Genomic DNA, 25,685 nt, shown 5'->3' on the forward strand with positions numbered 1-25,685 from the left:
CCAAGCCAGTTTTTTCTCCATAATGGCAATTTTTTTTTTTCCAGGAGGAATTCAGGGTCATTTCAGATGGCAGATGCAATGTGTGGTTGTCAGCTTGAGGGGAGCTGAGCAACTCAACCCAGAAGCCAGTGAGTGTTAAGAAACATCTGCTGCCAGAGGTCTTAGGAGAGCTCTAGCCATATCTCATGCAATCCTTCCCATGGTAAATTCTAGTGCCTTCCCTGTATAGATGTGTTCTGACCGTGGATTGAGCAGAGAAGAGTTGTTAGCGCCGTTTTGGAGGGGCAAAGAGGGGGTTATGCTGTCTCTCCCAGTAGGATGTAGAGCGGAGCAGCCCCTCCACTGCTTTGCACTGCTCCAGCCACTTCCCAGCAACGGGTCTCAGTTTCTCAGAAATTGCTTTGCAGGAAGCATTTTTGAGGAGGTGCAGAAGCGAAAGCTCTTTTCTGCGTTCCAGACTTAAAAGGAACAAAGAAGGGAAGGTTTGATTGTTCATTATGAAAACCTCTTCCTGTCCAGGTAGGCCTGTCTATATGGGTGTTGGGAACACAGACAAGAATGAGTCTCACTGCAGCTGCTCCTCACTAGCAGGTTGCTGAATGCGGTTTTGGTCTGTCTCTGGACCGTTCCCTGGTCTCGGAAGGGGGTTCCCCACTTTTTATCTACTGAGAGGTGCTGTTTGCCCTTGTATTGGGTTTGTGTGGCAAGATTTTGATAGCTGGGGGTCTACAGGGGTGGCTTCATTGAGAAGCCGCCAGAAGCTTTCCCTGTGTCTGGAGGAGCCAATGCCAACTGGGTCCAAGACTGTCCCGCTGCTGGCCAAGGCTGACCCCACCAGTGACAGTGGTGGCTCCTCTGGGATAACATAGTTCCAAAGGGGAACAAAACCCCACAATATGGTAAATTCAGCCAGAGAGAGCAGCGTGAGAAAATGAGAGGCTGTGGAGTGTCCTGCCCTGGAGATATTCAAGAGCTGGCTGAACACTGTCCTGAGCAGTGTGCTCCCTGTTTGAGCAGGGAGGTTGCACTAGATGCCCTCAGGTGGTCCCTTTCAACCTCAACTGTTGTGTGAAATAACGAAGGCACTGTTTGAAGAAGCCTTAGTAGTCCCCACAAAGAAGATAAGCAGACCACAACATATGTGAAATACTGCAGAACAGCTCCTGGAAGCCTTTGTTCCATGGTCAGAACTCATAAATAACATTTTCTCTATTAAAGAGCAAATATAAAAGTGGCTTGTTGAGATTAATGCTACAGGTATTCACTTTTCAAAGGGCTTTGCCAAGGCTAATGAGCATTATTTTCCTTGTGTTGCAGATGAGTCTGGGAATTAGAGAGGTTTCTTTGGCTGTTGCAATGCATGGAGAAGCAGATTTACTCCTCAGGTGCCCATAAGCATGTTCCTGGAGGGTTTTCTGTCAGGTGTGGTTTTTCCCATGCTCTCCAGCTGCAGAATCCCAGGCAGGAATGCACCCTGCCCTTCCTGCAGCCTGGGAAGAAATGAAAGTGAAAATCCAGTGGTGTTTTAAAGAAAGGAGAAGTCAGTCGGGTGCCTTTTTCTGTGGGATCCAAGTGGCTTCTGCATCTCCTGTGCGGGGCTCTGCAAAAGGAGCTGAATGAACCGGGAGCTGGAAAGGCTGCTCAGGCAGGGAAAGGAAGAGGCACCAAGGCTTCCTCGGCTCCAGACCACTTTTGAGGTATTTGTACTGCCTTCTCCTTTAAGGAGTCCTGTCTTCTAGCCAGTCCTTTCTCTTACAAAATGTTATTTCCTCTTTTGAAGTCGGCAGTTAAAACAGGCTCTGGGGCCGGAGGGAAATGATCAGTGTGTTTCACGTTTTTGCCATAAAGAAGAATGTGTGTTATTTGTGTGCATGATCTGGCTAAATATAAAATGCCCCGTTTTATGGCCCTGCCTGCCAACTTTCATGCAGTGCTGCCCATCTGAATGCAACCCCCCAACAGCTTCATTAAGTGGCACACTTTTATGTAAGAGTGAGTGGCACAGAAGGAACGGAATAAATCTCTTAATGCATTTTCATCTTCATGTAATTACCAATAATGTTTCCTTCATCAAATTAACCTGTATTTTTTTCATCTTGCCATGTTTTGTTAGTATCTCCTTTTCCAAACTTGCCTGTCATACTGGCAAAGAAAGGGTAATTTGCCAGGAGCGTTGCAGTAGAAACCTTTGCAACTCTTCCCTCTCCCTGCTTCCAGTGAGAAGCTGTTGCCCAAGCTGGAGCAGACCGTGGTTACTGGTCCACTCCCCAAAGGGAGCTGTGGAAACCCTGGTGGCTCTGGTTCTGAAAACTCAACAGAGAACCAAACCAGAAAGTGTCACTCAGTGAGAATATTGGGTTTAAAAAGTGAGAAATTCAAGCAGTGAAACTGTTCATTCTGTTTGCCTTAATGTGCTGCAAGCAGAACATAAACTGTTGGTAGTGTTTTCTACTAGTTATTGTGGAAAACCTGGTTAAGAGCAGTTGCTGGGAAGGTGTGTACTTACTCTACTCTCAGGATTATTGCAGAGAGATCTCAGCTTAAGCACAGAGTCCTGCCGAGTGCTTTCTGCACCAGCTCGTTGGAACTATGGAAACAAATTGCATCCAGGCTCAACCTGAAAATCACTGGTTTGCCTCTTCTTGTGTTCTCATCCCCGTTGTGTTTTGCTTTGGTTGGTTGGGTTTTATTACAAAAGCTTGTTGAGAGTTCAGCAGATTCAGCAGCTCAACAAGGTGAAACCAGTAGTGAAAGTAATACAAAAAGTAGCTCTTCCGTAAATGCTGCTCCTTTTCGAGGAAAGAACTTGAATGGAAAACAAAATCCATGGGATCCACTGAAGTTCCCTGATTTTTGTTTTGTTGTTTCCTTACTTCCTTCAGTACTATTATTGTTTTCAAGCTGTTGAAACTTGACTCCTCAAACTCCCTTTGTGGTTGTGTTCCTGCCTTCGCAGTTGTTTCTGGGTGGGACTCTCAGCAGCTTGAGACTAGCACAGGTATTAGGGATAAGCGATTTTAACTTCTGCTCTGCTGGAGACTTCATATATAATTAGAAATTAATGCCTAAATGCTTTGAAACTTCCTCAAGGTGCTTCTCAGGTAGTGATGTACCAAAAAAAAGTTGGTTTAACGAAGGCTTCAAACTGAAAGCTTCTGGGGGCAGAGCACTTTGTGTTTTCTAGAGCCAAGCTTGTGAGGAAAGTTGAGTGAATTTTCCAGATTTCTTTTTTCCTCTTTTGGATAAGTGAAACTTGGGTTTTCCTGAAACCTGTTTCACAAATTCACGGCAGTTTCATTGAAATGATTGAGGATTCATGGCTGACTAAATCCAGGGTATTTTTTTTAAGAAATAGTGTTTGCCCCTTTAATTTGAGCAGATATTTTCCATATATTTTAAATTGAAAAGTAGAATGCAATTTGACAATGAATATTTCATCTTAGGGCAAGCAAAACATTCAGCACCAAACATAGAATCATAGAATAATTAGGGTTGGAAAAGACCTTAAGATCATGCAGTTCCAACCCCCATGCCATGGGCAGGGACACCTCACACTAAACCATGTCACCCAAGGCTCTGTCCAACCTGGCCTTGAACATCACCAGGGATGGAGCATTCACAACCTCCCTGGGCAACCCATTCCAGTGCCTCACCACCCTAACAGGAAAGAACTTCTTCCTTATATCCAATCTAAACTTCCCCTGTTTAAGTTTTAACCCATTACCCCTTGTCCTATCACTACAGTCCCTAATGAAGAGTCCCTCCCCAGCATCCCTATAGCCCCCCTTCAGATACTGGAAGCTGCTCTGAGGTCTCCACGCAGCCTTCTCTTCTCCAGGCTGAACAGCCCCAACTTTCTCAGCCTATCTTCATACAGGAGGTGCTCCAGTCCCTGATCATCTTCCTTATCTAATTGTTTTGTGCATTTTGAAAGTGACAGCAAGTCAAGATGTTATTTGTTGCATGTATTTACTGAGTGGTGTGTGCAAAGCCTCTGCCCAAAGGAGCCTGGAGGGCCTGGACATGGAGCCTCCTGCCCACAGGCTCAGGAGGATTTACCTTTCCCTGCAGAAACACCTTTCCCTGCAGTTGTCTTTTGCTGTGTTTGACCCAGAGATAGAAAGGTTTGCAAGCCTGGTATTGCCAAAACCCATCTCAGTATCGTAGCAGATAAGCAGCATGAGCACTTCTTTGCCTGCATTCCAGTTCTCTTGGCTAATAGAAGCTTTACAGCGCTTGGAAATTGTTTTCTAGGAAGATAATAAGGAGAGATAAGAATGCTGAATACTGCATTTTCTGTCCAAACAGGGAGATGACTGAGGGAGGAGCCTGGTGAGGCTGCCATGGGATCCTGGAGGATGTAAGAGAGCATCCAACGCTGCTGGTGATGAACACCCAGGGCAGGCTGATGGGTTTAGCCCACTTCATGCAGCTGTGTTTCCTGCTTCTAACCATTGCATCTTCCTGTCCAAGTGAGTCTCCTTGTTTGACGTCTGTGCTTTTCACTGCACATTAATAGGTATTAACTTAATAAGCTATTAAGCTTATTAACTGTTATTAGAAAGCTCAGTTATGTCCAGTTAAAAATAAAGCCACAAAACCAGTAAGGGGAGAAAAGGAAATAAGGAGGTGAAGGCTGATTCATTTGACCTGTCACAATCACCTAGCTTGGAGGGGTGACTTTCTGGTTCTGTCTGAAGTCAGATGAGGTGAGTCCTCTCTCAAAGAACTCTCATTCAGACTCTCCTGAGCGAGAGTCTGAATGAGTAAACCCCTTTTTCAGCTCTCAGCACCCAGTGCTAGCATATTCCAGCACTTCAGCCAGGCTGCTGGTGCAGTTTGGCTTAGCTGTGAAACTGTTGCCTGCAGGAATACTGAGCCAAATCTGTGACAGTGACTTGGGACACTGCATGTAGTCTGGCAGCTCAGCTGTGATCTTCCTTGGTCATAGGATCTGGATGTCTGCTGGAGATATCCCTGATAAGATTGTGCCAAGGAGTTTTGGAAGGAAAGCAAATAAGAACGGATGGGTCATCTGAGCCTGTCTGGGCATAGGACCTCCTTGCTCAGCAGGAAATGTCTTTCAGCTCACTTCCCAAGCTGCTACCAGTGGCAGCAGTGGAGGAATTATGTCATGCTTCTATTGAATTGTCCATTGGCAGACAGCATCCCTTAAACCATGACTGGGTTTGCCCACCCATTGTCTAACACTGAAATTCTGGGGAGAAAACTGGTAGAAAAGAATTTTTCTTTGGTTTCTCCTGTAGGTATTGCCGTGGCCAGTGATGACCCTGCAAAGGGGACACAAGACTCTTCCTTTGGCAAAACAAATGTGGCAGTCTATCACTGTGAGAGCAATGTATGCGAATCAAGCAATGACAAAGACTGTGCAAAAATCGGTGAAACACAAAATAAGACATTTTCAAATGAAATAATTCAGTTGGTGACCAGTGACACACAGATCACCATGTGCTTTCATCGAGGAAATACGATTCCTGAAGGAGTTTATGCAGTCTTCTGGGAGAAAGACATGGGAGCAGGACACTCATGTGGCATCCTGAGTTACAAAGGTATGCTCTGCTGGGAACCTGGCTATACACTAATGGAGGACACGTTTTGGTTGTGAAACTGAACTGTTGTGTATTTAAGCAGACAGCAAGGCACAGGAGTAAGCAACTTCTGAAAATGAATTCCTTTCGTGATAAAGTCGTTGAGTCATTCACAAAAATGAATTCAATTCTCTCAGGTCAAACAGTGCTTAAAATACACTAGGAGCAATTCCGAGAGATGCGGGTCAGGGAGGAAGCTGGAGGAAGCTGTTTCTCCCGTAAGCAGAAGGTAAAAGGTGTAATTGTTAATAGTTCCCCTAGATGGCCCCCGCGGTACAGAGCCGGCAGCGGTGCGCGGTGCATGCACCGGGTTGTTTGCCTGACCAGCGGTTCGATCACGCTGTAAGCCGCTATCACAATGAACCTCCCCTTAAATTCACATGCTGAGCTTGATGTGCTGTGGCATGGAATATCCCTTTGACTCGCTTCGGTCAGGTGTCCTGGCTCTGCTTCCTCCCTGCTTCCTGTGTCCCTCTTCACTGGCAGAGCGCGAGAGACTGAAAAGTCCTTGATCAGGGTTAAGTGCTGCTGAGCAACAAGTGGTGTGTAACCAGTGTTGTTCTCAGACTAAAGCCAAAATACAGCACTGTACAGCTGCTAGAAAGAAAATTAACTCTCCCAGCCAAAACCAGCACAGTAGGAAGGAGTTTCCAAGAATCTCTTAGAAGAGGAGTAAGTTGTATAGAGCCCAGTGGGGACAGGCTGGGTGAGAGATGCGCTCTGGGGTCTGAGATTTACCCAGCTGCTGGTCTTGCTTGTTCCTCTTTTTTGATTCCTGTGGGTAAATGGGGGTTGCAAGGTTTTGTTATCATTTGAATGGATTTTAATTGCAGAAAGGTAATGAGACGCTTTTTACAAATATTTTGTTGGTTTTATTATGTGTGAAAACTTTTTTGCTTTCTCCAAATTTGAAGATTTCCATTATTGGCTCCCAGAACAATTCACAGTTTAAGGGAAAAGAAAAGCTAACTGTTAATTTGAACAGTTGGTGAATTAAACGTGGTTGCAAGAATCTCCAACTACTTGTGGTAAATGGAGGGCCCGCCCGTGTTCTAGCCTTTTTAACCCTCGATTGAAGAGCATATAAATGATCCATCTTTATAACTGAAACTTCTTCTGTCTTTCGGCTTTCTTGGAAAATGGGTCAGGTACCATCATTACAGAGGAGGTTAAAATTTGCTGCGAAACAAGCACAAACCTCTCAGTGCCCAACCATACCTTGAGGTGCTACACTGAAGTGTTGAATGAGGAACCCAGAAAATCAACAACTACCATCACTGGTGAGGGAAATCAAGGTAATAGCTTCATGTATGTGTTTGCCTTTTACTTTGAGGGAGTTTTGCCTGGACAGCTGTGAACGGAGTTTCACATGGGTGGCATGGGGAGATGTACTGAACCTTCATACCTTGGACCCACACATGCTGTAGCCATCCAAACTCAAAGACTTTCCACTAGGCCCTGTAGGTGCCCAGTCCTGGACTTACGTATCCATAGCTACAGGTTTCTGTGACTGTAGCGGTGTAGCTGTAGATACAGGGATGCTGAGGGATCATGATGGCTGTGCAACAAGTTTCCAAGAATTCCACTTAACAGTAAGTGATAAATGAGACTTCACCTCTAGACTAAGAGGACATTTGTCACATACAGGTATTTTGGTATCCAAATTTCTTTCACTGTAGAAATCCCTGGCATCTTCCTTAGGTTATGGACAAACAGGGCATCTTTGCTTGAGACCAGTAAACACTATTTAGTCTCTTCTGGAAACAGCCCTTAGTAAGGGTATGGCTCTTCTTCACTCTTTGCTCTGATGTTTGTTTGGTGAGGTTTTTTTTGGTTTTGGCTGGGGGGTTGTTTCTTCTTTTTTGTAATTTTTGAATGTTTGCTGGATGATTCTATGATTTCTCTTCCAAATTGGACCAGTATTAAAGCAAGCTTTCTAGATATTTGTATGTTTAAATTCCCGTGCATTGAAGTACTTTAAAAATGGTCAAAATGGATTTCCCATGTGGCCTTTTAACCCATCACTAAGGATGGGTCTTGTCCCTTTTCATTTTGTTTTTTTCAGTTGAGATGGAGGTTCAAAGGTACCTGTTGTGGTGGGGAGTCAAGGATTAGCTTCAAATGTTAATAGCCATTATTTTGTTACAGGCGTCTTCATTGATGTGAGATGATATTAAAATACCCTAAGCCAGAGGCTGTTTGTTCTCTCATTCATCAGTTCCTTTTCTCATAGTCAGCTTTTGCAGAAGCACCAGCCCCAGTTCTCCCTAGGTGCTGCTTCTGAGGCAGGCTTATTTCTTGGCACACCTGTTTGAGTCACATGGACTTTATTTTCTTCTGCTCTCCAGATAATCCTCAGTATTTGGTCAGTGAAAAGAGCAACGTTGGCATCATCACCACAGTAACAGTTCTTGTGCTTTGTGCAGCAGCAGCTCTGGCAACATGTTGTGTGCTACAGAAAAGAAACGGTACAGTCTGACAAAATGTGATGCTTCCTATGGGTAACATGCCTTGCAAGCAGTGCTGGGAGTAGAAGCAGCATACAGGGTTTTCTTTCTGGATCTCATTTCCATAACAAGTTGTTAAATTATATTCATTGTGAAGGGGAGGCTGGGCTAGCAGCTGGTAGGAATTCCACCACTGCATTTGCTGCTGTGACGCAGGACCCAGTCAGCTGCTTTACTGAGAAAAATAAGCACAGAATACATTTCCTGATTGCTACAGTTACACATCTAAGTGACTGCACTGCTCAGCCTTACCCCTATGGGATCCAGCTCCTTGGAGCGGGCTCAGACTGCAACATTGCTGTGCAGCTTTCCCTGCAGAGACGTATCCCAGCCAGGAGAGTGCTGATATCCAGACATGGACTGACAGGTCCTTTAGGTGGAAGGTTCCCACTCACAGCTCTGCCTGATAAAGAGCCAATTTAAATTTAAGAAAGGATATTTTCTTAAATGCATCCAAGTGGGGAGTTTGTTTTACAAAGTAATATGCATGGAAAGGGGGCCAACAAGAGACTTTTGACAAAAGCATGTGGGAATGGCTTTAAACTCGAAGGGGGGAGACTGAGATGAGCTCCTAGGCAGAAGCCCTTCCCTGTGAGGGTGCTGAGGCGCTGGCACAGGGTGCCCAGAGAAGCTGTGGCTGCCCCATCCCTGGCAGTGTTCAAGGGCAGGTTGGACACAGGGGCTTGGAGCAAGCTGCTCTAGTGGAAGGTGTCCCTGCCCGTGGCAGGGGTTGGAACTGGGTGAGCTTTAAGGTTACTTCCCACCCAAACCATTCTATGAAAGGGCTGGGATAGGCTCCGTGGAGTGAATAAGGAGTCATGTGAATAAAATCACCTGGAAATACCTGCCTTTTGCTCTTCCCTCTTCCCCCACACCACAGAGACTGCAATATTCTTAAAGTGAGATGATATTAAACCTCCTCATACTTCAGAACAGTTGTACTACAGTAGAATATAGAACTTGAGATCCAGCTGTGCTGTCATGTGGCAAAGGATCAGACCTGCCATATGTGGTGGGGTTTCGTACAGGTTCACAAGGCCTGTGAATCTCTTGGACATGGACACCAGTGAGTTGCTCAGGCATTTCAGATACATATCCACTGGGGAAAAACAACTGCAAATTTGTTAGTTTTAATTCTTCTAAGTAAATCTTTGCTAATGCCGGTACTTTACTTTTTTGCTGTTGTTGTTTTTTCTAGGAACTGTCATAGTGCTTCGTCAGACTTCATGGTAAGATTTGATTTTAATCAAACTACATTTAATTATGTTAAATGGTGAAATCACGTTACTAGATTGGCAGGAGGGTGGTCAATGAAAGACTAGATATGTTGACTAGGACCATGTTCAGCGGATGCCCATTTCCTCCCTGCATCAAGTCTTGAGTCAATAGATTTTAGCTCATGAGTTTGCAGTGGTTCCACTACTCATGTGTTGATCATGTGCACGCTTCTATAGACACCCCTTGACATACAGCTTCCTCCTGTATCTTATAACCAACCTGGCACCAGGGTGTATGGGACAATGTGTAATGCCAGAAGCTGAGACATCTCTTAATTCCCGAACTAGTCCATCCTGTAAAAATAAATGGTGGGTTCTTTTTCTTTTTAGGCGAAAACAATTAAACAATTAAATTTGTAAGTCTAAATTTGTTTAAGGTTAAATTGTTGTTCAGAATTCAGTTAAAGCTTAAGATTTTTGTCTTGTGCTCCCTTTCTAGTGAATGGAGTGAAATAGCTGTCTTGAGAAGATGATTCATCTCACCTTAAAATGGTTTTAAGATGAAACAGGTGAATTACCTTGTGAAGGTGCCTTCCTGGCAACTCTAAAGGAAGCCAATGGGAACAAGCTGAGATGTTTGAACATCTACAGTTGGACAAAACACAAGGATGCCTGAGAAAAATGAGTTGCACAAGTGTTTGCAAAACTCAATAAAGATAACACTAGTCTCACTGCAGTTGTTACAGTAAGATGTATTAATGGATATATTAGTGTGACAGGTAAAACATTTCCCACTAGTGGTTTCTGTGAGGTCCTGCCCTGGGGTGTAACACTGGGTGATGATCCAGGCCTGTCCTAGAGCCTCTCTGAGGCAAAGGCTGGTGGGCCACAGCAAGCAGGGCAGGGTTTCAGCAGAGATGCCGTGAACTTGCTGGGCAATGGAGCTGCAATCCTGTTACCTTTCAGATTTCCAAGCCAAAATACAGACAATTGGATTGTAATTCTTACTGAAATCAACCTGTGCCTTTGGCCTCACATATTTTTCCTTCAATTCTGCAGCTGTTAGAAGACTCGGGAGTGGCTTCTGACAGTTACAGCCTCACACCTATTGGAAAAGCATCCACAAATGAGAATAGCAGGTTTGGTGCTAGCAGCACACTTCTCAGTAGCATCATACAGCATCCAGCTCAAGAAGCTCATTTTGTGAGAGACCTCATGGCAGTTTTCATAAATGTTCCGTCACCAAATCCATATGTTCAGCGAATACCCTTCAGCCACAGTTGTCCAGCTTCAGGCTTTCACAAGCAACACAAGAAGCTCCCTGGATCTCCCATCCCGTCCTGGTGCTTCGCTGAGGACAGCAGGTGCTGCAAGATGTGTGCTGGGCTCAGCAGCCCAGGTGTAAACCCGCTGAATTCTGTCAATGGTTTGCATGACTGAAATGATCAGTCCATGTGAAATTCTGCAGAGAACTGTATCTGTGCTCAGGCAGGTTGTGCTGAACCTTGAGGCGGATGCTCACTGCGTGTCTTCCATTTCATAATGTGATAGCACACCCATAGGTCTTTATTGTTTTTAACTCCCAGGTGATTTCTAGATCAAAAAAAGAACCTCTTACAATCCCTGCATCTGAAGACAGGTTTGGGTATGCTGTGTGCAGGCAGTATGTGATGAATGCTGCACTTCAGGGATCCCCATTTCGTAGTTGAAATGATTTATCATTCACACTTGGTTCAGTTAAGTCTCCAAAAGTTTATTACACCTAACCTAGCTTCAGGCTTCTCCTGGGTTCAGCTGTAGCAGTTTTATCTCCTTCCTAGTAGCAGGTGCAGTGCTGTGTTTTAGACTTTACCCTGAGAACAGCGCTGATAACACACCGATGTTTTAAGTTGTTCCTCAGTAATGCTTACCCCGATCAAGGACTTTTCAGTCTCATGCTCTGCCAGTGAGGAGGGGCACAGGAAGCTGGGAGGTAGCAGAGCCAAGAGCCAGGACACCTGACCCAAAGCAGCCAAAGGGGTATTCCATATCACAGCAAGCCATGCCCAGTATAGAAACTGGGGGGAGTCACCTGGAAGGCCCAGATCACTGCTTGGGTCGGGCTGGGTATCAGTCAGTGGATGGTGAGCAATTGCTTTCTCCTCCTTGTTATTTCCCATATCATTATTACTGTTGGTGGTAGCAGTAGTGGGTTTGTGTTACACCTTAGTTACTGGACTGTTCTTAACCCATGGGGTTTACATTCTTTCCATTCTCCTCCCCATGCTGCCCAGAACTGGGGGGAAGGAGGAGAGGAGTGAGTGAGTGGCTGCATGGTTCTGAGTTACCAGTCAAGCTTAAACCATGACAAGGCTTTTGGGCAAAAAGGAGCAGCAGCACGACTGGAAAAGCAGGTCTGTGTAACAGTGTGAACACTTGTGGAATCACTTTTACATAGTTTAATTACCCATAAACCTGTAGCTGAAACTTCCAGCAGGAAATCTCAAAGGATGTGGGTTGTCATGTGACTCTCGAAATTTGCTATGATCAAATCTAAAGGGAAAAGTTCATAATGAAAGACATCCAAAAATATGTTATTAATTAATGTCAGAAATGCAGAAAAGCCTCTGTGCTTCAATTTGTTTCTTGTTTGGCACAGCAGACGAGTGCTGTTAGGAGGTGGTTTTCCCTCCCCAGTGGAGGCTTTACACTCATGCTGATCTGAGATACCCTTTTAACTCAGCTGTCAGCTTATTTGTTGGATTTTGTCTTTCTAGTTTTAATGTGGTCGAATGCAGGCAAAACATCATGAAGAGATGGCAATCCCCAGCTATTCAAAGGCTTTTAGGTATTTACTGATTATGTTTTGATCCAGTTAAAATAACGTCTTCATGTTATGTTATTATGTTCCATCATGAAGAATGTGATAGTATAGTTATTCAGTAAGCCAGAGCTAAGGTTGCCCATAAAGAATCCAGACTGTACAAGAGTTTAGAGGTAGAAGGAAAAGACTTTCCCTCTTTACACAGCATCTTAACACAGAACAGGGCTGCTGTAACTTTTCAATGGAGTAGAGCTGAGTCTAAAAGGAGTGAGTGAGGAAGAGGTTTTTTGGGGTAAAAGACATCCTTTTTGGAGGAGATAACATATCAGCTGCTATAGGCTGGGAAAGGAGCACTCAAAATGGGTATGGGCCTTTCAGTTTTTGGCCCCACTGTAGGTATCACAAATGCTTTAGATTCTGCTTCCCTCTGCTGTAAGTTGTTGCTGTGGGTGCCTTCGAGGAAGTGCCGGTTGCTCCAGTGTACGCAGTCAAGCTGCATGCCGAGATTCTGGAGATTTCCAGTGATACACACATTGTTTTCCTACAGCTAGAAAAATCCTGTCTTCAAATTGAAGGCTGTGGCAGTGTGGTGCACGATGTCACAGACTCCATGGGGCTACGGAATTGTTTCTTTGACGAAGTCTCTTGATTATATACTTTAAGCTTACAAGGGCGTTACGAGGAATAACCAATAAAACCCCGCCACACAAATACTCCTCTACATGTTACTCAGTTACCATTTTTCTAACCATTTCCTTGTTACTGTTGCTAGCTGATACATGCTTTAGAGGTAGCAATCTGTGTTATTGCTTAAGCAGTCATCGCTCTCGCAGATTATGTTTCTTTTATGACCACATAGCGGTTAAGCACAAGGTATCTTCTGCTCCCAGAACTTCCTATTTGAAACAGTCTATGAGGAACAAACATTATTTTTCTCCTTGGTCCACTTATGCCAGCACTTTGTGGTTAGCCTTGCATGTGCAGCTGCGTTCTGTTCTAAAGATGGTCCTCAACATGGCAGCTCTTTTGTATGGTCTATGTATACACACAAACGTGTGTGTATAGAAAAACCTCTGGGTGTGTGTATCTGGTGTTCAAATTGCTGGCTGACACTGGGTGGTTTTGGTCTAAACTCAGATTTTGAGTTGTTTGGAAAAGGGACAAAATGATATTTGAGAACTCACATGGTATTAATTTGAGGGATTCGGGTTTAATGATGTGCAGATTTGATTTCTACTCTTTAGCACCGGTTGGGGCCAGAGAGCTGATCAGTCACACTCTTTATGGCTCACTCAAGCACATTTTCATTTTGGTTTCTTCTTTCTACTGATGATTATACAGATTGTGATATTCAGAGGCATCGATGCCAGCTGTTTCACTTTGCCCTTCCTGAGCTGTATTGTGCTGTTAGACACCAATTATCCCACCTCTCAGAAGGAACAGCTTTAAAAATCTACAATATTTGTTCTGGGAAACTGCATTGTGTTGTTCTGCAATATACAAATATAGGAAAATAGTTGTTTATGAAAAAAGATGGCTCTGACTCGCCAAACGCCATCATTTGGTATTTGTAATTTCATTTTAATGTTTGGGTTTTTTTTATTTGTGTTGTTATTCTATTCACAATGAAACAACTTAAAACCTCACTATACATTGGTAACCCTCTGTTGATGTGTCGTTACTTGGTATGTTAATCTCTTTTACAAAGCATCACCATTAGATGATTCACAAACTCATAATCCAGTACTTCTGTCATGATTTGCTTAAATATCACTAAAGCAAAGACAGGGAGTAAGAGATATCTGCTTTTGTGTCCAGTAGTGAGCTTCTCTAGGGCTAATTGAAGGGTCATTTCACAGCCTGCCTGAACTCTGTTTCCTTTACAATGACTGATGGAATGCCTAAGCTTCCAAGCATTCAAGAAACTCTTTGGGAACGCACCCCTTTCCCGACGTCTTCACACAGAGAACAAAGCAAGAGGAGTTTTTCAGCACGTCGGGGAGAGAGCAGGAGCTACATGTGAACTGTGGCAGAGACTCCCTGGTTACCAGCTCTCATGCTGCAGGCACTACAGAATGTGTCATTAAATGTGAAGGCAGGAGGCATGTGAAGAGGTACAAGAATTTAAGGTTTATCTGAAGTAAGGGAACATCTCTCAGCTACTCGCTCTTTACAAAGCCAAGACATTTGCACCAACCAGCCAGTGGGAAAACTGACCACTGAACTGATTGTACCGAGCATCTACATTTCCAGCAGGGACACAACTGGGAGATCATTGCCTGAGTTGAACACTGTGAAGAGCAACTTAGAGCTTATTTTTCCTCAGTTGATTGTAAAGGGCAGGTAAGTGCTCACTACAGAGCACTGTTTAAAGTCCTGCCCTCAGGGTTGGGGGTTGTTCAGTAGCAGGAAACCGTGGGTGTTTTAAGTGTGAAGTCAAAACCAAGATGCACCTCTGGAGAGAAATCTCCCCCCACCCTCCATCACATTCATTATCATACTAAACTGAAAGCCGCACATTGCTAAACTGCCTTCAGTAAACAGCTGGTGTAGCTGGAAGAAAAGAAGGCAGTTGTGGCTTACAGCACTTTGGGTCTTGCTCTCATCAGTGAGACAATAGAGAACAAGTAAAAAGACCCTTGAAAATGCCATGGATATGTCTCCTAACTGCATTGCTCTTTCTTCTGCACCTCCCGTGCTTCCCTGGCCAGAACGGTATGTACAGCACAGATGCTCTTACACTTCACAAGTCTAAATCTTTTCTTTCCTTTCCTACCTTCCACTCCTCCTTGGTCTGTCTCAAGCAGGTTCCTGGCAAATTCACCAGCAGCAAAAGAGAGGTGGAACCTTGGGAAACATTCTGTGAAATTATCGGATGAGATTTTAGAAAACAGCTTAAAAATTGTGTAATCTGAACTTTTCTACAGAGAGGTTGCACACTGTGGAAGCAGTGCATTCCCCAGGGATTCCCCCAGCTGTGGGAATTACTGGGAAATTTCCCAGAATTCACAGTAATGAACTGAGTCTGTATTGCTAAGGTTGACAGGGGAGCCCACTACTGGATAGAAATGAGTATTGATATATACTAGAGACAAAATTATTGAAGCCTTACCAGAAATATCCAATGCTAAATATCGTTGTAGCTATTGAGAGTACAGGCTGGAGGCAGTAAAACTGGTGAGAATATTTTGCCCTTTTTTTGTTAATGTTTGTTGAAGGGACAATACTGATTTGTGCATCAGGCTGATGCAGATGGATTTCCTGGGCTTTCCTTCCCCACTTGTAAAGCCTGAGTGCTCTGTACTTCTCCAGCTTTCTCCATAACCTTTTTTCTCTGCTGCTCTGGAAGGTAATTGCTGACAACTCCTGGGTTGCCTTAGTTCCATCTTTAGGTGTTGTAGGAGGAATGCCTGATGAGGTCAGATTGACCGACTGTATCAAAATTCCATGATCTGGTCTTTCTGCACTTGCTCCCTTATTAAAACTAATTGTTTTAAGTATGTAGGGATCCTTAATTTGCTTGTCAACAGTGAGTAATTCTCCCTTTTCTAGACTATGTTTGTCCTAGATATGCAATACTCTACATTTCATTGGCCTGCCCTTGCTTTTTAATGTAATTTCTTTTAGGTGTTTCCTGTTTGATCCCTCTGTTCCTTGCTGTTCATTGCATGAGTACTTACTGTTCAGATTCTTTTGCTCTCGAGGTCATCTGGGGACTCAAAGGGTCTCATTACATATTTTTATACCTTTGTTTCTTACCATAGGCTGGAATTGCACCTTCTGCAATTCTCTTCCTAAGAGGTGACATTATCCACTTGACTGATGCTGCTAAAGCCTCCTTTCTTTTTGTTTTTTGAAGTGTAGTTTTCTTCCATTCTCTGCCATTTTTTGATACTTTTGTATTCCAGACTTTGCTCCAATTATTGGGCTGAGTTCAATGAAGCTTGCATTTTGGGAATTAATGGGATCATACTGGAAGCTACAGAGCAGACTAAATATTTTTAATGAGTAACAAGCCTCTTTTTTTTTTGCTGAGGCATGAAAATGTTGAATTCCACAGGTCAACAGGCATGAAAGGCACTGTCGGCTTCAGGGCAGCCAAGAGACGATGGATACACGATAGCAAGGGCAAGGTCCAGTGTCAAACAGCAGTTCTGCTGACGGACTAGTTTTGGAAACTACTTTGATATTATGAATAGATCGAGAGGAACACTGATGTTACAATTCCAATTTCATTTCTTATTTTTAGGTGGAGAAAATGAAGAGTCAACAGACATTATCAGTGTTCACGAAGGAGAAACCATCAGCATAACTTGTTCAATTAAAGGTTCAGAAAATGAAGTGGGAACATACTTGACAACTAGCATACAGCCTGTCAATGTGGTATATGTTTCCAAGCAGAATACTTCATATATCCTTCCTGCTTTGGCTAACCGCACCAAGTACTCAAAGGAAGGAAGCAATCTCAGGATAACTCTGCACAATGTACAGGAATCGGATTCTAATATCTATCAATGCAGTACATATGTAAAAACCAAAAGCTATCACAAAAAGCTGTTTGGGAAGACAACCATAGTAGTGGTAAAAGGTACTGCACCTTTTCTGTCATGAATTAATAAATATAGCTATATATTTGAAATCAAAGATTGAAAGAAAGCATAATGGAAGAGAGAGTCTGACAGGACTTTCCCCATGTCTGCTCAGGTAATGTACTGGTTTAAAGGAAACTGTGAGTCTGCTCTGTGAACAGATGAAGAAAACACTTTAGATAGAACAGTACCAAAAAAACCCCCAGAACATCAATCCACAACAAATTTAACCCTAGCTATGGGTTTTCACATGAGTCATAGGTTGCTGCAGCAGTTTGGAAACGGTGAGGACAGTCAGCTCTTTCCAAAACAATCTTTCCAGTCTCTATGAATAACTAGGAGACAATGAGCTGGTTTTTGGCAGTGATTTTTACTGATGTCTTTTTCTTTTTACTATTACATCTTACGGGAAAAATTCATAACAACTGGGAAGTTGGTGCTAGGCAGGGTTTGCAAGCTGGGCATCAGTGGATAAAGGGATGTGGGGTTTTTCTCTTCTTACCAAACAGTTGATGATGGGCACGAGTGCTCCTTTTGCCTGCATTTCTGATTAAAGATTTTTCCCTTTTTAAATGTTTTTATTATAAGAGGGTTGTGTCCCCAGTATTCTCTTTGGCAGCTCGGTCCTCTACATCCCTGCCCTGCTGATGAGAGCCTTTAACTGCTACAGCTTCACCAGAAATCACAGGGTTTTCTTACTTTCCTGTCCCCAGGGCATGCAAAACATAATTGATTGCGGGGTCAGTAACAGCTGTTTGTATCTATGAAGAGTTATCCTGTCCTTCCTTAGGCTTCCCTTCTCAAACTTTTTGACTGTTTTCTCACGTGAATTCCATCTTGTTGATTATGTACTGTTTCTCCAAATTATTTTATTAAATTACCTTGTATCTCTTTGGGATTCTGCCCCTTTTCTCTATAATGTTTGCCGCCTTCCCAGAATTACCTTTTATACAAATGTGATGAATTCTGTCTTCAGTCCCTCATCCACATTAGCTAATGTCAGAAGGGATGGGGCTTGTCCTCAGAGGAACTCAGTGAAACTTGTCTTCCCAGCTGGACAGCAAGCCATTAATAACTGCTTTTTGGAGAACACTTTCAACACTCATGGGACCCACACTGTATGATTTCACCCAGACCAATGGTCTCCAGATCTTGCTGTATCTTAATCTCATGTGAGAGAGCAGGCAATAATCCATTTCTCAAAGGCAAGCTGATGTAGCTGTATTCCCTTAGAAGAGTTCAATACAAAAGATACGTATTTTGTAGGCAGGTGGAGACCTTTTACAACCAGGTAAACGTGTTTGATCCGTCCTGCTTTCAGCAAAAGCATGCCAGGTGGCTCGCAAGGCACACCTAAGGGTTGCCTCTAAAGAAATAATTTCACCTAAATTTCTGTGGTCGTTTTTTTCTGTCTTTGACTTCTGTGTTTAAATCACTGTATTTAATAGTTCAACTGTACGGTGTTAAGTATGTGGTAGCCATTAATCTCTCTTGTTCTTAGGTAAACCCAGTGGGATTGTGGAACAGGCACCGCTGTATGTGAATCCTCAGCAAGGCCAATCTGTCAGCATTACCTGTGCGTTGAAAGCCTCACGTGAAGATGAAAGGATCTACTACTTGCTCAAAACTCACGTGCAGCCTGAACCAGTGCTGTATGTTTCGAGTCAGAATACTTCCACTGTTTTTCCTGCTTTTGCCAATCGCTTGGAGTATTCGAAGGAAGGGGAGAAAATCGTGATAACTCTACACAACCTATGGAGAAATGACAGTGACATATATGTATGTGCTGGAGTGGTGAAAAACTCCTCTTTCCTCTCAGTGAATAGAAGTGGCACCATGATGCTGATTAAAGGTATCCTTTTACTTGTTCAATTGTAAAAGACTGTAGGCAGGTTGTAAGACAAAAGCTGGACCTAAAGCTTGCAGAACCTTAGTAAGGACAGGGGAAGCACTAATCCATGGCTAGACTTCTTCCAGTACCTGGGGAAGCTTGGAGAGTGTGCTCAGACTCCTCTACCCTGTTGTGCTAGGACACAGCCAAGCACTATGTTCCTACCTGCCTTGTGCAACCAGAGGGGAATTATAAAAGAAAAGAGTTGCTACGATCCTGCATCTTAAAAATAAACCAAGTTCAGAATCAGATAACAAACATTCCATTGTGTCTGTGAATAATCCGTCACTTTTAGGGAATTAATTGGTATTTTTAGCATCAGTTCTTTGACCTTCATGTGACATAAATGTCTTTTAGAAACCATTCTCTATAGTGACTCTGTGTTTCAAAATAGCTCATGCTAGGGAGTATGGAACAAGTCCTCAGGCACTTACTTAAAGTACCACAGATAATAGCAGAGACGATCTCCCACACCCTTATTACACACTGAGCACTCTGGGAGCATTATCCAAAGAGAGGGGTGTTTTTTTTTTCTGCAGGATAGTGGTGTAACCGTTTGCTAAACAAAGACAAACCCAGCAATATAGTGCTTGGTTTTGACCTTACCAGTGTCATTTAACCCTGTGCACTGGGCTGTGATGAGATCTTTGGGTAATTAAAATAAGATTTACACAGGCCCTAAGAGTTGCAGAGGATTTGTCTTCAGTCTGCAAAAAAGGCTGTACTCTCACTCTGTGCTGCTGGGCCATAACTGGTGCAAGGGTTCAGTAATGTGGACTGGGGAAAGCAGCATCTGCACATCAAGGAAACATCGTGATTACCGGTATTATGTTATTCAGAGATGGATTAATCGAGCTTTTAACCCTTTCCACCAGCACTGTTGTGCTCAGTGTACATACTTCAGATCACAGTAGCCTCCTCCTCCTGTTGTTCTGTTTGCAAACCTAGCTGTTTGCTGTAACTCCTATATACTCCTGGCCAAACCCTCAGCACTGCTGTAATACAGCAGTGAAACATTTTCTGTTTCCATTACAAGTGTGTGGTCCTACTTCTGATCAGTGCTATAGAAGCTACCACCTTTGTAGAGTGCTTCTCACTGACCTCCCCCTGCCATGCCATCCCTAGAAAAGCACGGAGAATAGCAGTAGGGAATAGTAATGGGATGACAAATGTGGCTCTGTAGCATGCTGTTGATAACTGATTTTTTGCTGACCAGTGAATAATATTTTATTCATAACAAAAATAGAATTCTACCTCTTCATATTTATAATACTGATATAATTTTACATGCAGAAGGAGAGCAGGCAGACTGCGAGAAATGTTCCTGGCTCATCTATGTTCTTATCACCATGGTCACTCTCCTGTTTTCCGTGCTGATGTGCTGCACCTTGTACCGTGTTGATGTAAGTTGTTGTGGTGCCAAAGCAAAACCGAATCCAGGTGCAGTGAATAGGTGCTTTTGATATTCTTTGTAAACAGTGACAGCCAAGCAAACATTTGATAAACCTTAAGAATCATGGCTTTCTATTGTCTCCTCTTTGCCCTTGGTTAATGTCTCCTAGCTGTAAGCTCTTGGCAGTAAAGACTGTGTCGTCTTATGTTTCTGTAACTCTTAATAAATGAGATATTGTTTGCCTTTTGAGACCAAGCCTCACAGTCAATAACACAGCCATGTGTTTGCACGTATTTCCCCGAACAGAGCACCTCATTATTCTGTTTTGCTGCTTTGTTTTGTTAGTTGGGAATGGGACTGTACACACTAACCTTGTATTAGACGTAAAGAGGATGTTTGGAGGAGAGCACAGCATCATGAAAAGTTGCTGTAGGAGAACAATTTTACGCCGTCCTAGAAGAAAGGCCAACAAGATTTTTTTGCCTTTACTGGTGTTATTTACACTCATATTGTGCAGCCAGTGCCCAGAAACTGTCTCTGCTACATCCTTCTGCTCTATAAAAATGACCCAAAATTGACAGAGCATGGTTCACAGACCAGACCCTTATCTTGTCCCTTCACTTCAGCACTGCTAAAACCCAGTGGTATAACATCATTCTTGCAAAGCCAAGAGGCCTTTTGGGAACTGTCCCTTGTGTAACCAGTAACAAACTAAGGATATTCCTTATCTGTGCTGGGGCCAAAGCTGCACCCAGATCTTGAAGGAACTTTTGGTGAAATTACATCAGACTGACAATAGACAGTTAAATAAATAGGTTGACAATTTCCACCTATGGTCTAAGCCCTCACTGGCTGATGAGAGGCAGCTGGAAAGTACATTTCCATTTCAGACAGATGGACTCTGAGGTGTAAACTGACTCCTTGGTCAGAGTCTGTTCAAGTTCGGTGCTGAATGGCTCTTCGGTTTGTTTTGCAGGTGAAGAAGTATTTCCAGAACAACCCCCCAAATACAGTGTATGAAGACATGTCTTACAGTGTTAGACAACACACCTCGCGGACAACCAACGCTTACTCCATTGACAATTAAGCTTCTGCCAGCTGGGACCATGCATGGATCAACCATTCCTTTACAGGTCTCCCTCAGAGCTGCCTTAGCAACCTGATGTGGTAGCTGAACTGAAAAAATGCTGTCACTTACCTTCTTCAGAGGAAAGAAAAACCTGCCTCATTTCCAAAGCTTTTTCTGGTTTTTGATCATTTGTAATTTCGGGGTTTTTTTGGTTAATGTATATAAAATGTACAGAAATGCAGGTACCCTGCACATGTGTTTGCAGTTTAGGATGGAATGCAGTGTTTTTTGGACTATACTTTCTGGCTGGAGGCAACATATGGACTCATTTCTTTGACTGATCAATAACCTTTTCAGGGAAGGTGGGATAGATGATGGAGAGGTCTGGCTCTGAGCTTTGTAACTGCTCAGAAAGACTGTAAGATGCAATGGATCCACATATGCACGGATTGTAGTTCTTTTGTGAATCCTCATGGGTCTGCCGGAGAGCTCAGGTAGTGAAAACTACTCAAGAGTTACAGCAGAGAAATCTGTTCTCAAGAGACCTCAGACACGTTGTGGCAGAGCGTGGTACGAATGAGGTGCTGCCTGTGTGGGAGATGCTTACGCAGAGAACATAATGGCTGGATTTCAAATTATGGCCTTTGTCAGAGATACTGGTGTGATTGCTGTGGGTCTTGGTGTGGTTGACATGCAAAAGGACCAGACTTGGGGCATGGGGGCATTATGGGGCAGCAGGAATATTAGTGATGTGCTGGTGTTGTCTCAAACTCCAGAGCGTTTAGGACTACGCAGCTGAATGCATTTCTCCAGGTCAGTGAGCCTACACAGTGCAGTACAAGGTGAGCTGATCTGAGATAAAGCCAATGCCTGCACTCCACGCTGGGTGCAGGTAAGTCAGATCCAAATCTCTTAAAAAGGAATATATCAAAGCCATCAGTCAGGTGGGAACTAAGTTTGGCTTAGTAATGGCTTAGGACAGGTCGCTATGACGAGCTTAACTCTCCTCTAGCTAAACAAAGGCTACAGCTTTCTCTGGGGTGCTTTGGTTTTGCAAAGCTGTGTCTGCTGCAGAGAGTCAGTAGTTTGCATACCCAGAGGAATATCAGATTGCACAGTCCCGAGGCAGGATCGAGGGGTTGACGTGTGATTCCTGGGGACAGGCTGACACTGGGATTTTTCTTTACTGATGTATTTGTTTAGATTTTAGGGATTAGGGCTGGTTTGCCATTGATGAGAGCTGGAGCGGAGCCAGGCACAGGGGATTCCCCCTCTCCGAGGTGAGCTCTGCTGAGATTCCAGCTCGCTGAGCCAAGGCTGCCGCTTGGGAGAGCCCATTGCCTTCCAGATCTTACTCCTGAAATGCTGTGCAACAGACCCGAAGGGGAAATCTGCGCATGGGGGTGGCTGATGGAGGGGGTTTTACCTTGTAAGAGGTGTCTGTTGCTTGCAGACCCCGTGGTCTTCACATAGCTGTACCTGAATGAAATTATGTTTATGACCAGGGCTTTGTAGAGCTGCTCTGTGTTTCTATACATCTATTAAAGACTTTCATATATCTTGCAAATGAACACTGGTCATTGAGGGGACTGTTTCTCTTAGTGTTTTGTTTGGTTGCTGTGTTTTTTTTTTTAATAGAGTTACTCAAAGGCTCGTTCCAAAACGCTGCAATGCAACGCCTCAATAGACAGCAGATTTTCACCTTTATTCACCAAATCTGTGTGGGTTTGGGCGGTTTGGGGTTTGTTTTCTTTTTGTTTTAAAACTAAGCACTGAAAAAAATAATACCAGAGATCCTGGGGGGAGCAACAGCATCTGCACTGGGGTCACTTGGAAGGCCCTGACCCAGAGGGGACTGGCCCAGAGCAGACCCTGAGGGTCACAGCACAGGGAAAGCAAGACGGAGCCTGATCGTCCCCTGCAGCATTTAGAGCAATTCTGTCTGGAGCAGCCCCAGCTCAGGTGTGGATGTAGAGCTGGGGAAGACAATCTAACAAATTAGATACCAATCTAGGAACTAAAGTGCCCAAATCAGAAGTAATCACTTCTTACCCGTTCTTATTTGTGAGAAAAGGTGCAGGTTTAGCAGAGAGGGGCAATACTCCCAGGGAGACAACGTACAGAGGCTCAGCATGAGCAAGCTGGCACTAGAGATCAGCTTTCTGTAGCAATGCTAACTGGGCAAACATGACCACAGTGATTAGAAACAGAGAAGCAGTGAAAGGAAAGAGCCGTGGAGGTGGTTGCTTTGGCTTTTATAAATAAAACCTAGCTGAGGAAATTGCCACTGAGTGAGACATGGCCTGGGTTGTAGCTGTGTAAGGGAATAGAGAATCAACCCCACAATCAACCCAAGCAGTGGTGAATGAGCTGCTTGAAGAGAATTGCTGGGGAAATTAGCTCAACAATGTCACAGAATCATAGAATGGGTTGGGTTGGAAAAGAGCTTAAGATCATCCAGTTCCAACCCCCTGCCATGGGCAGGGATGCCTCACACTGGAGCATTTTGCCCAAGACTGTGTCCAACCTGGCCTTGAACACTGCCAGGGATGGGGAGCAGAACTGCAGCTCTGCCATCAGAGTTTACCAAACAGGGATGGAGGAAGCCGAGGCAGCTGAGAAAGGGCTGTGTATTAGGAGCAGAGAAAGCACAACAGACAAGGTACAAGCCATGGCAGAAGTGCCTGAGGAGGCTGGGTCTACATGGAACAGCCTTTGCTGAGCTCTTGGGAAGGGGAGGGCTCATTAGAAATGATCTTTCATTACCTGCAAACCTGGAGTGACCAACCAGCATACGTAGATCACTGCTGGTGGAGCACATGGACTCAGTAACATTGAACTGAGGAAAGCACTTTCACCCTTTGACTAAGGAGTATCTGACAAGTACATGATTGAATTCAGGTGGCAAGGACATTGATAAGCCAAGCTGAGGCACAAAGCATTTTCCAGGAGGGCAGTATGTGGGATAGAAGTGTGTCCTCCTCTTGTTGCACCTTGTGATATGCAGTAGGACACTGGATTGGTTCTACTGACTGTCCTGCAAACAAACGTGCTTCCAGCAGCTGTGAATGCTGCATGACTTATTTCTCACACCTGCATTGGTGTTATTGCCTGGGGTTAGGTTCTCCCACCCATCTGTCACTGGTTGCTCCTTGTGATCATTATTCCATCCACCAACTTACACAGGAGTTTTACTTGGAGGATATGACCAAGCTATGTCCTGGCTCTGCTGAAGGTGAGCTACTGACTGGTGACTTCTGAAAGCCCCTGTGTTAGTGAAAAACCCATTTGCATTCAACGTTTGTGAGCACTTGTTTCCCAAGGCATTTAGTTTCTGTTTGAATGTTTGGTAGCACTCAGCTCACGATTCGCAGTCCGCTTACAGTCAACTTGAAAACACGCAGGGTTTTTCTGGTAGACAGATTTGGCTTTCACACAGTTTAGAGCTCTCAAGTGCTGAAAATGCCTTATGGTGCCACTTTTTTGACCTGACATCTCTTGTTAATACGCTTCTGCTCTAGTTAATGGACTCTCCTGCTGCTGCCTGACATCTGATTTAGAGTATTTGTATTGTCATGCATAGTTTTAACAGTATTTGGAATGCTTCAGTAGTGAAGTATTGGCTATGAGCAGCATGCAAGAAATCTTCCAAATGCCACTTGAAATCTTGACAGGTTTTAACTTACTTTTTGGTATATCACTGGTAGTACATTACTGATCTTACAGCTCTCTCAGAGTATCCTACCTTGTCTACAACAGTAAGGCTTAATTGTAAGAGATCAGTTTTCATTCAAGAAAGTGAAATAAAGCAACCAGGCTAAATGCTGAATAGGGTGAATAAACCACTTTGTCCTAAACCTAACATTTTAAAGGGTTGTCTTCATCTCTCTTGCACAAGCGATTATCTCTTCATCTTGACAGGAGGGAACTCTACTGTGTGTAAATAAACTTCTAATAGGGCTGAATGAACGCTCTGGGTGGTGAAGATTCCTTCCTGTGTTACTACCTCACAAGAACAATTACTTTGCTTTTGGGTGGTATTTGACTGCAACAGCTGGCTGGCACGCTCCTGAAACTCTCCCCAGAGATCATGTCCATGTCCATAGAGAAGATGCCCACCTCAGGTACCACAAATGTCCTGCTACACTCTTGTGCTTCTGACTGTAATGAGAATAATATCCTAACATTGCAAATGCCAAGTGGAAGATGCTCGCTCACTCTTTCTGTGGATCAGTAACAGCAATTAGGAACTCACTGTTTGGTCCCCCTCCCTCTAACGCAGTGGAAAACTACATGTTAGTCTCTTCAAGGAATCTGGCCGAGCTCTGGGGTTCAGGAGCCACTATTGCCCACCATTAAGATGTGAAGGGCTAAACTATGCAGCCTTCTCTCATACAAGTTGTAAAACCTGACTCTGGGGCTACTTGTACAATGCTTTACCAACAGGAGTAATCATTTCATCCTCATACAGCAGAATTTCTTACTCTGCTCCTGTATGAAAGAAGAGAAGGAGAGCTTTGATTTTGGGGTGCTCTTTCTCTACATATAACTGTTTTACGACTCTGAGACAAGTCTTGTGAGAAACCACAAAGGTCAGCTCACGGTGT

General features: G+C 43.9%; 2 protein-coding genes and 2 long non-coding RNA genes across 8 annotated transcripts in view; 3 read left to right on the top strand and 1 right to left on the bottom strand.

The window, feature by feature from the left end:
• FOXK2 (forkhead box K2) overlaps positions 1–25,685 on the bottom strand; it is a 430,591-nt gene that overhangs the window by 342,995 nt on the left and 61,911 nt on the right. The window lies entirely within an intron of this gene.
• On the top strand, positions 1,488–5,633 carry LOC134174616 (uncharacterized). The gene is made up of 3 exons (XR_009968715.1): positions 1,488–1,697; positions 4,309–4,472; positions 5,268–5,633. It is a non-coding gene; the product is annotated as an uncharacterized LOC134174616 (long non-coding RNA).
• On the top strand, positions 6,741–12,347 carry LOC134174617 (uncharacterized). 4 transcript variants are annotated; one of them, XR_009968719.1, is made up of 5 exons: positions 6,741–6,904; positions 7,958–8,077; positions 9,315–9,345; positions 9,833–9,902; positions 10,393–12,347. It is a non-coding gene; the product is annotated as an uncharacterized LOC134174617 (long non-coding RNA). The 4 variants fall into 4 exon arrangements; XR_009968718.1 differs by lacking the exon at positions 9,833–9,902; XR_009968717.1 differs by lacking the exon at positions 10,393–12,347 and having other exon boundaries at positions 6,741–6,889; positions 9,833–10,069.
• Positions 13,940–21,696, top strand: CD7 (CD7 molecule). 2 transcript variants are annotated; one of them, XM_062639788.1, is made up of 5 exons: positions 13,940–14,851; positions 16,386–16,724; positions 18,227–18,577; positions 19,910–20,019; positions 20,986–21,696. In XM_062639788.1, exons 1-5 carry the CDS (start codon positions 14,782–14,784, stop codon positions 21,094–21,096), a joined length of 981 nt encoding a protein of 326 aa, XP_062495772.1. In that variant the 5' UTR covers positions 13,940–14,781; the 3' UTR covers positions 21,097–21,696. The 2 variants fall into 2 exon arrangements, with proteins under 2 accessions (XP_062495772.1, XP_062495773.1); XM_062639789.1 differs by lacking the exon at positions 20,986–21,696 and having other exon boundaries at positions 18,227–18,543.

This window comes from Pezoporus occidentalis, unplaced genomic scaffold, assembly GCF_034315485.1.
Source record: "Pezoporus occidentalis ecotype Australia unplaced genomic scaffold, CSIRO_AGI_Poc_V1 ctg62, whole genome shotgun sequence".
Taxonomy (NCBI): Eukaryota; Metazoa; Chordata; class Aves; order Psittaciformes; family Psittacidae; genus Pezoporus; species Pezoporus occidentalis.

What these genes read in the sequence shown, in the direction of transcription:
- CD7 (XM_062639788.1), top strand. Translation starts at nt 14,782, where the DNA reads ATGCCATGGATATGTCTCCTAACTGCATTGCTCTTTCTTCTGCACCTC. An exon ending in CACCATGATGCTGATTAAAG is followed by an intron (nt 18,578 to 19,909) that starts GTATCCTTTTAC and finishes TTTTACATGCAG; the next exon opens with AAGGAGAGCAGGCAGACTGC. An exon ending in GCACCTTGTACCGTGTTGAT is followed by an intron (nt 20,020 to 20,985) that starts GTAAGTTGTTGT and finishes TTTGTTTTGCAG; the next exon opens with GTGAAGAAGTATTTCCAGAA.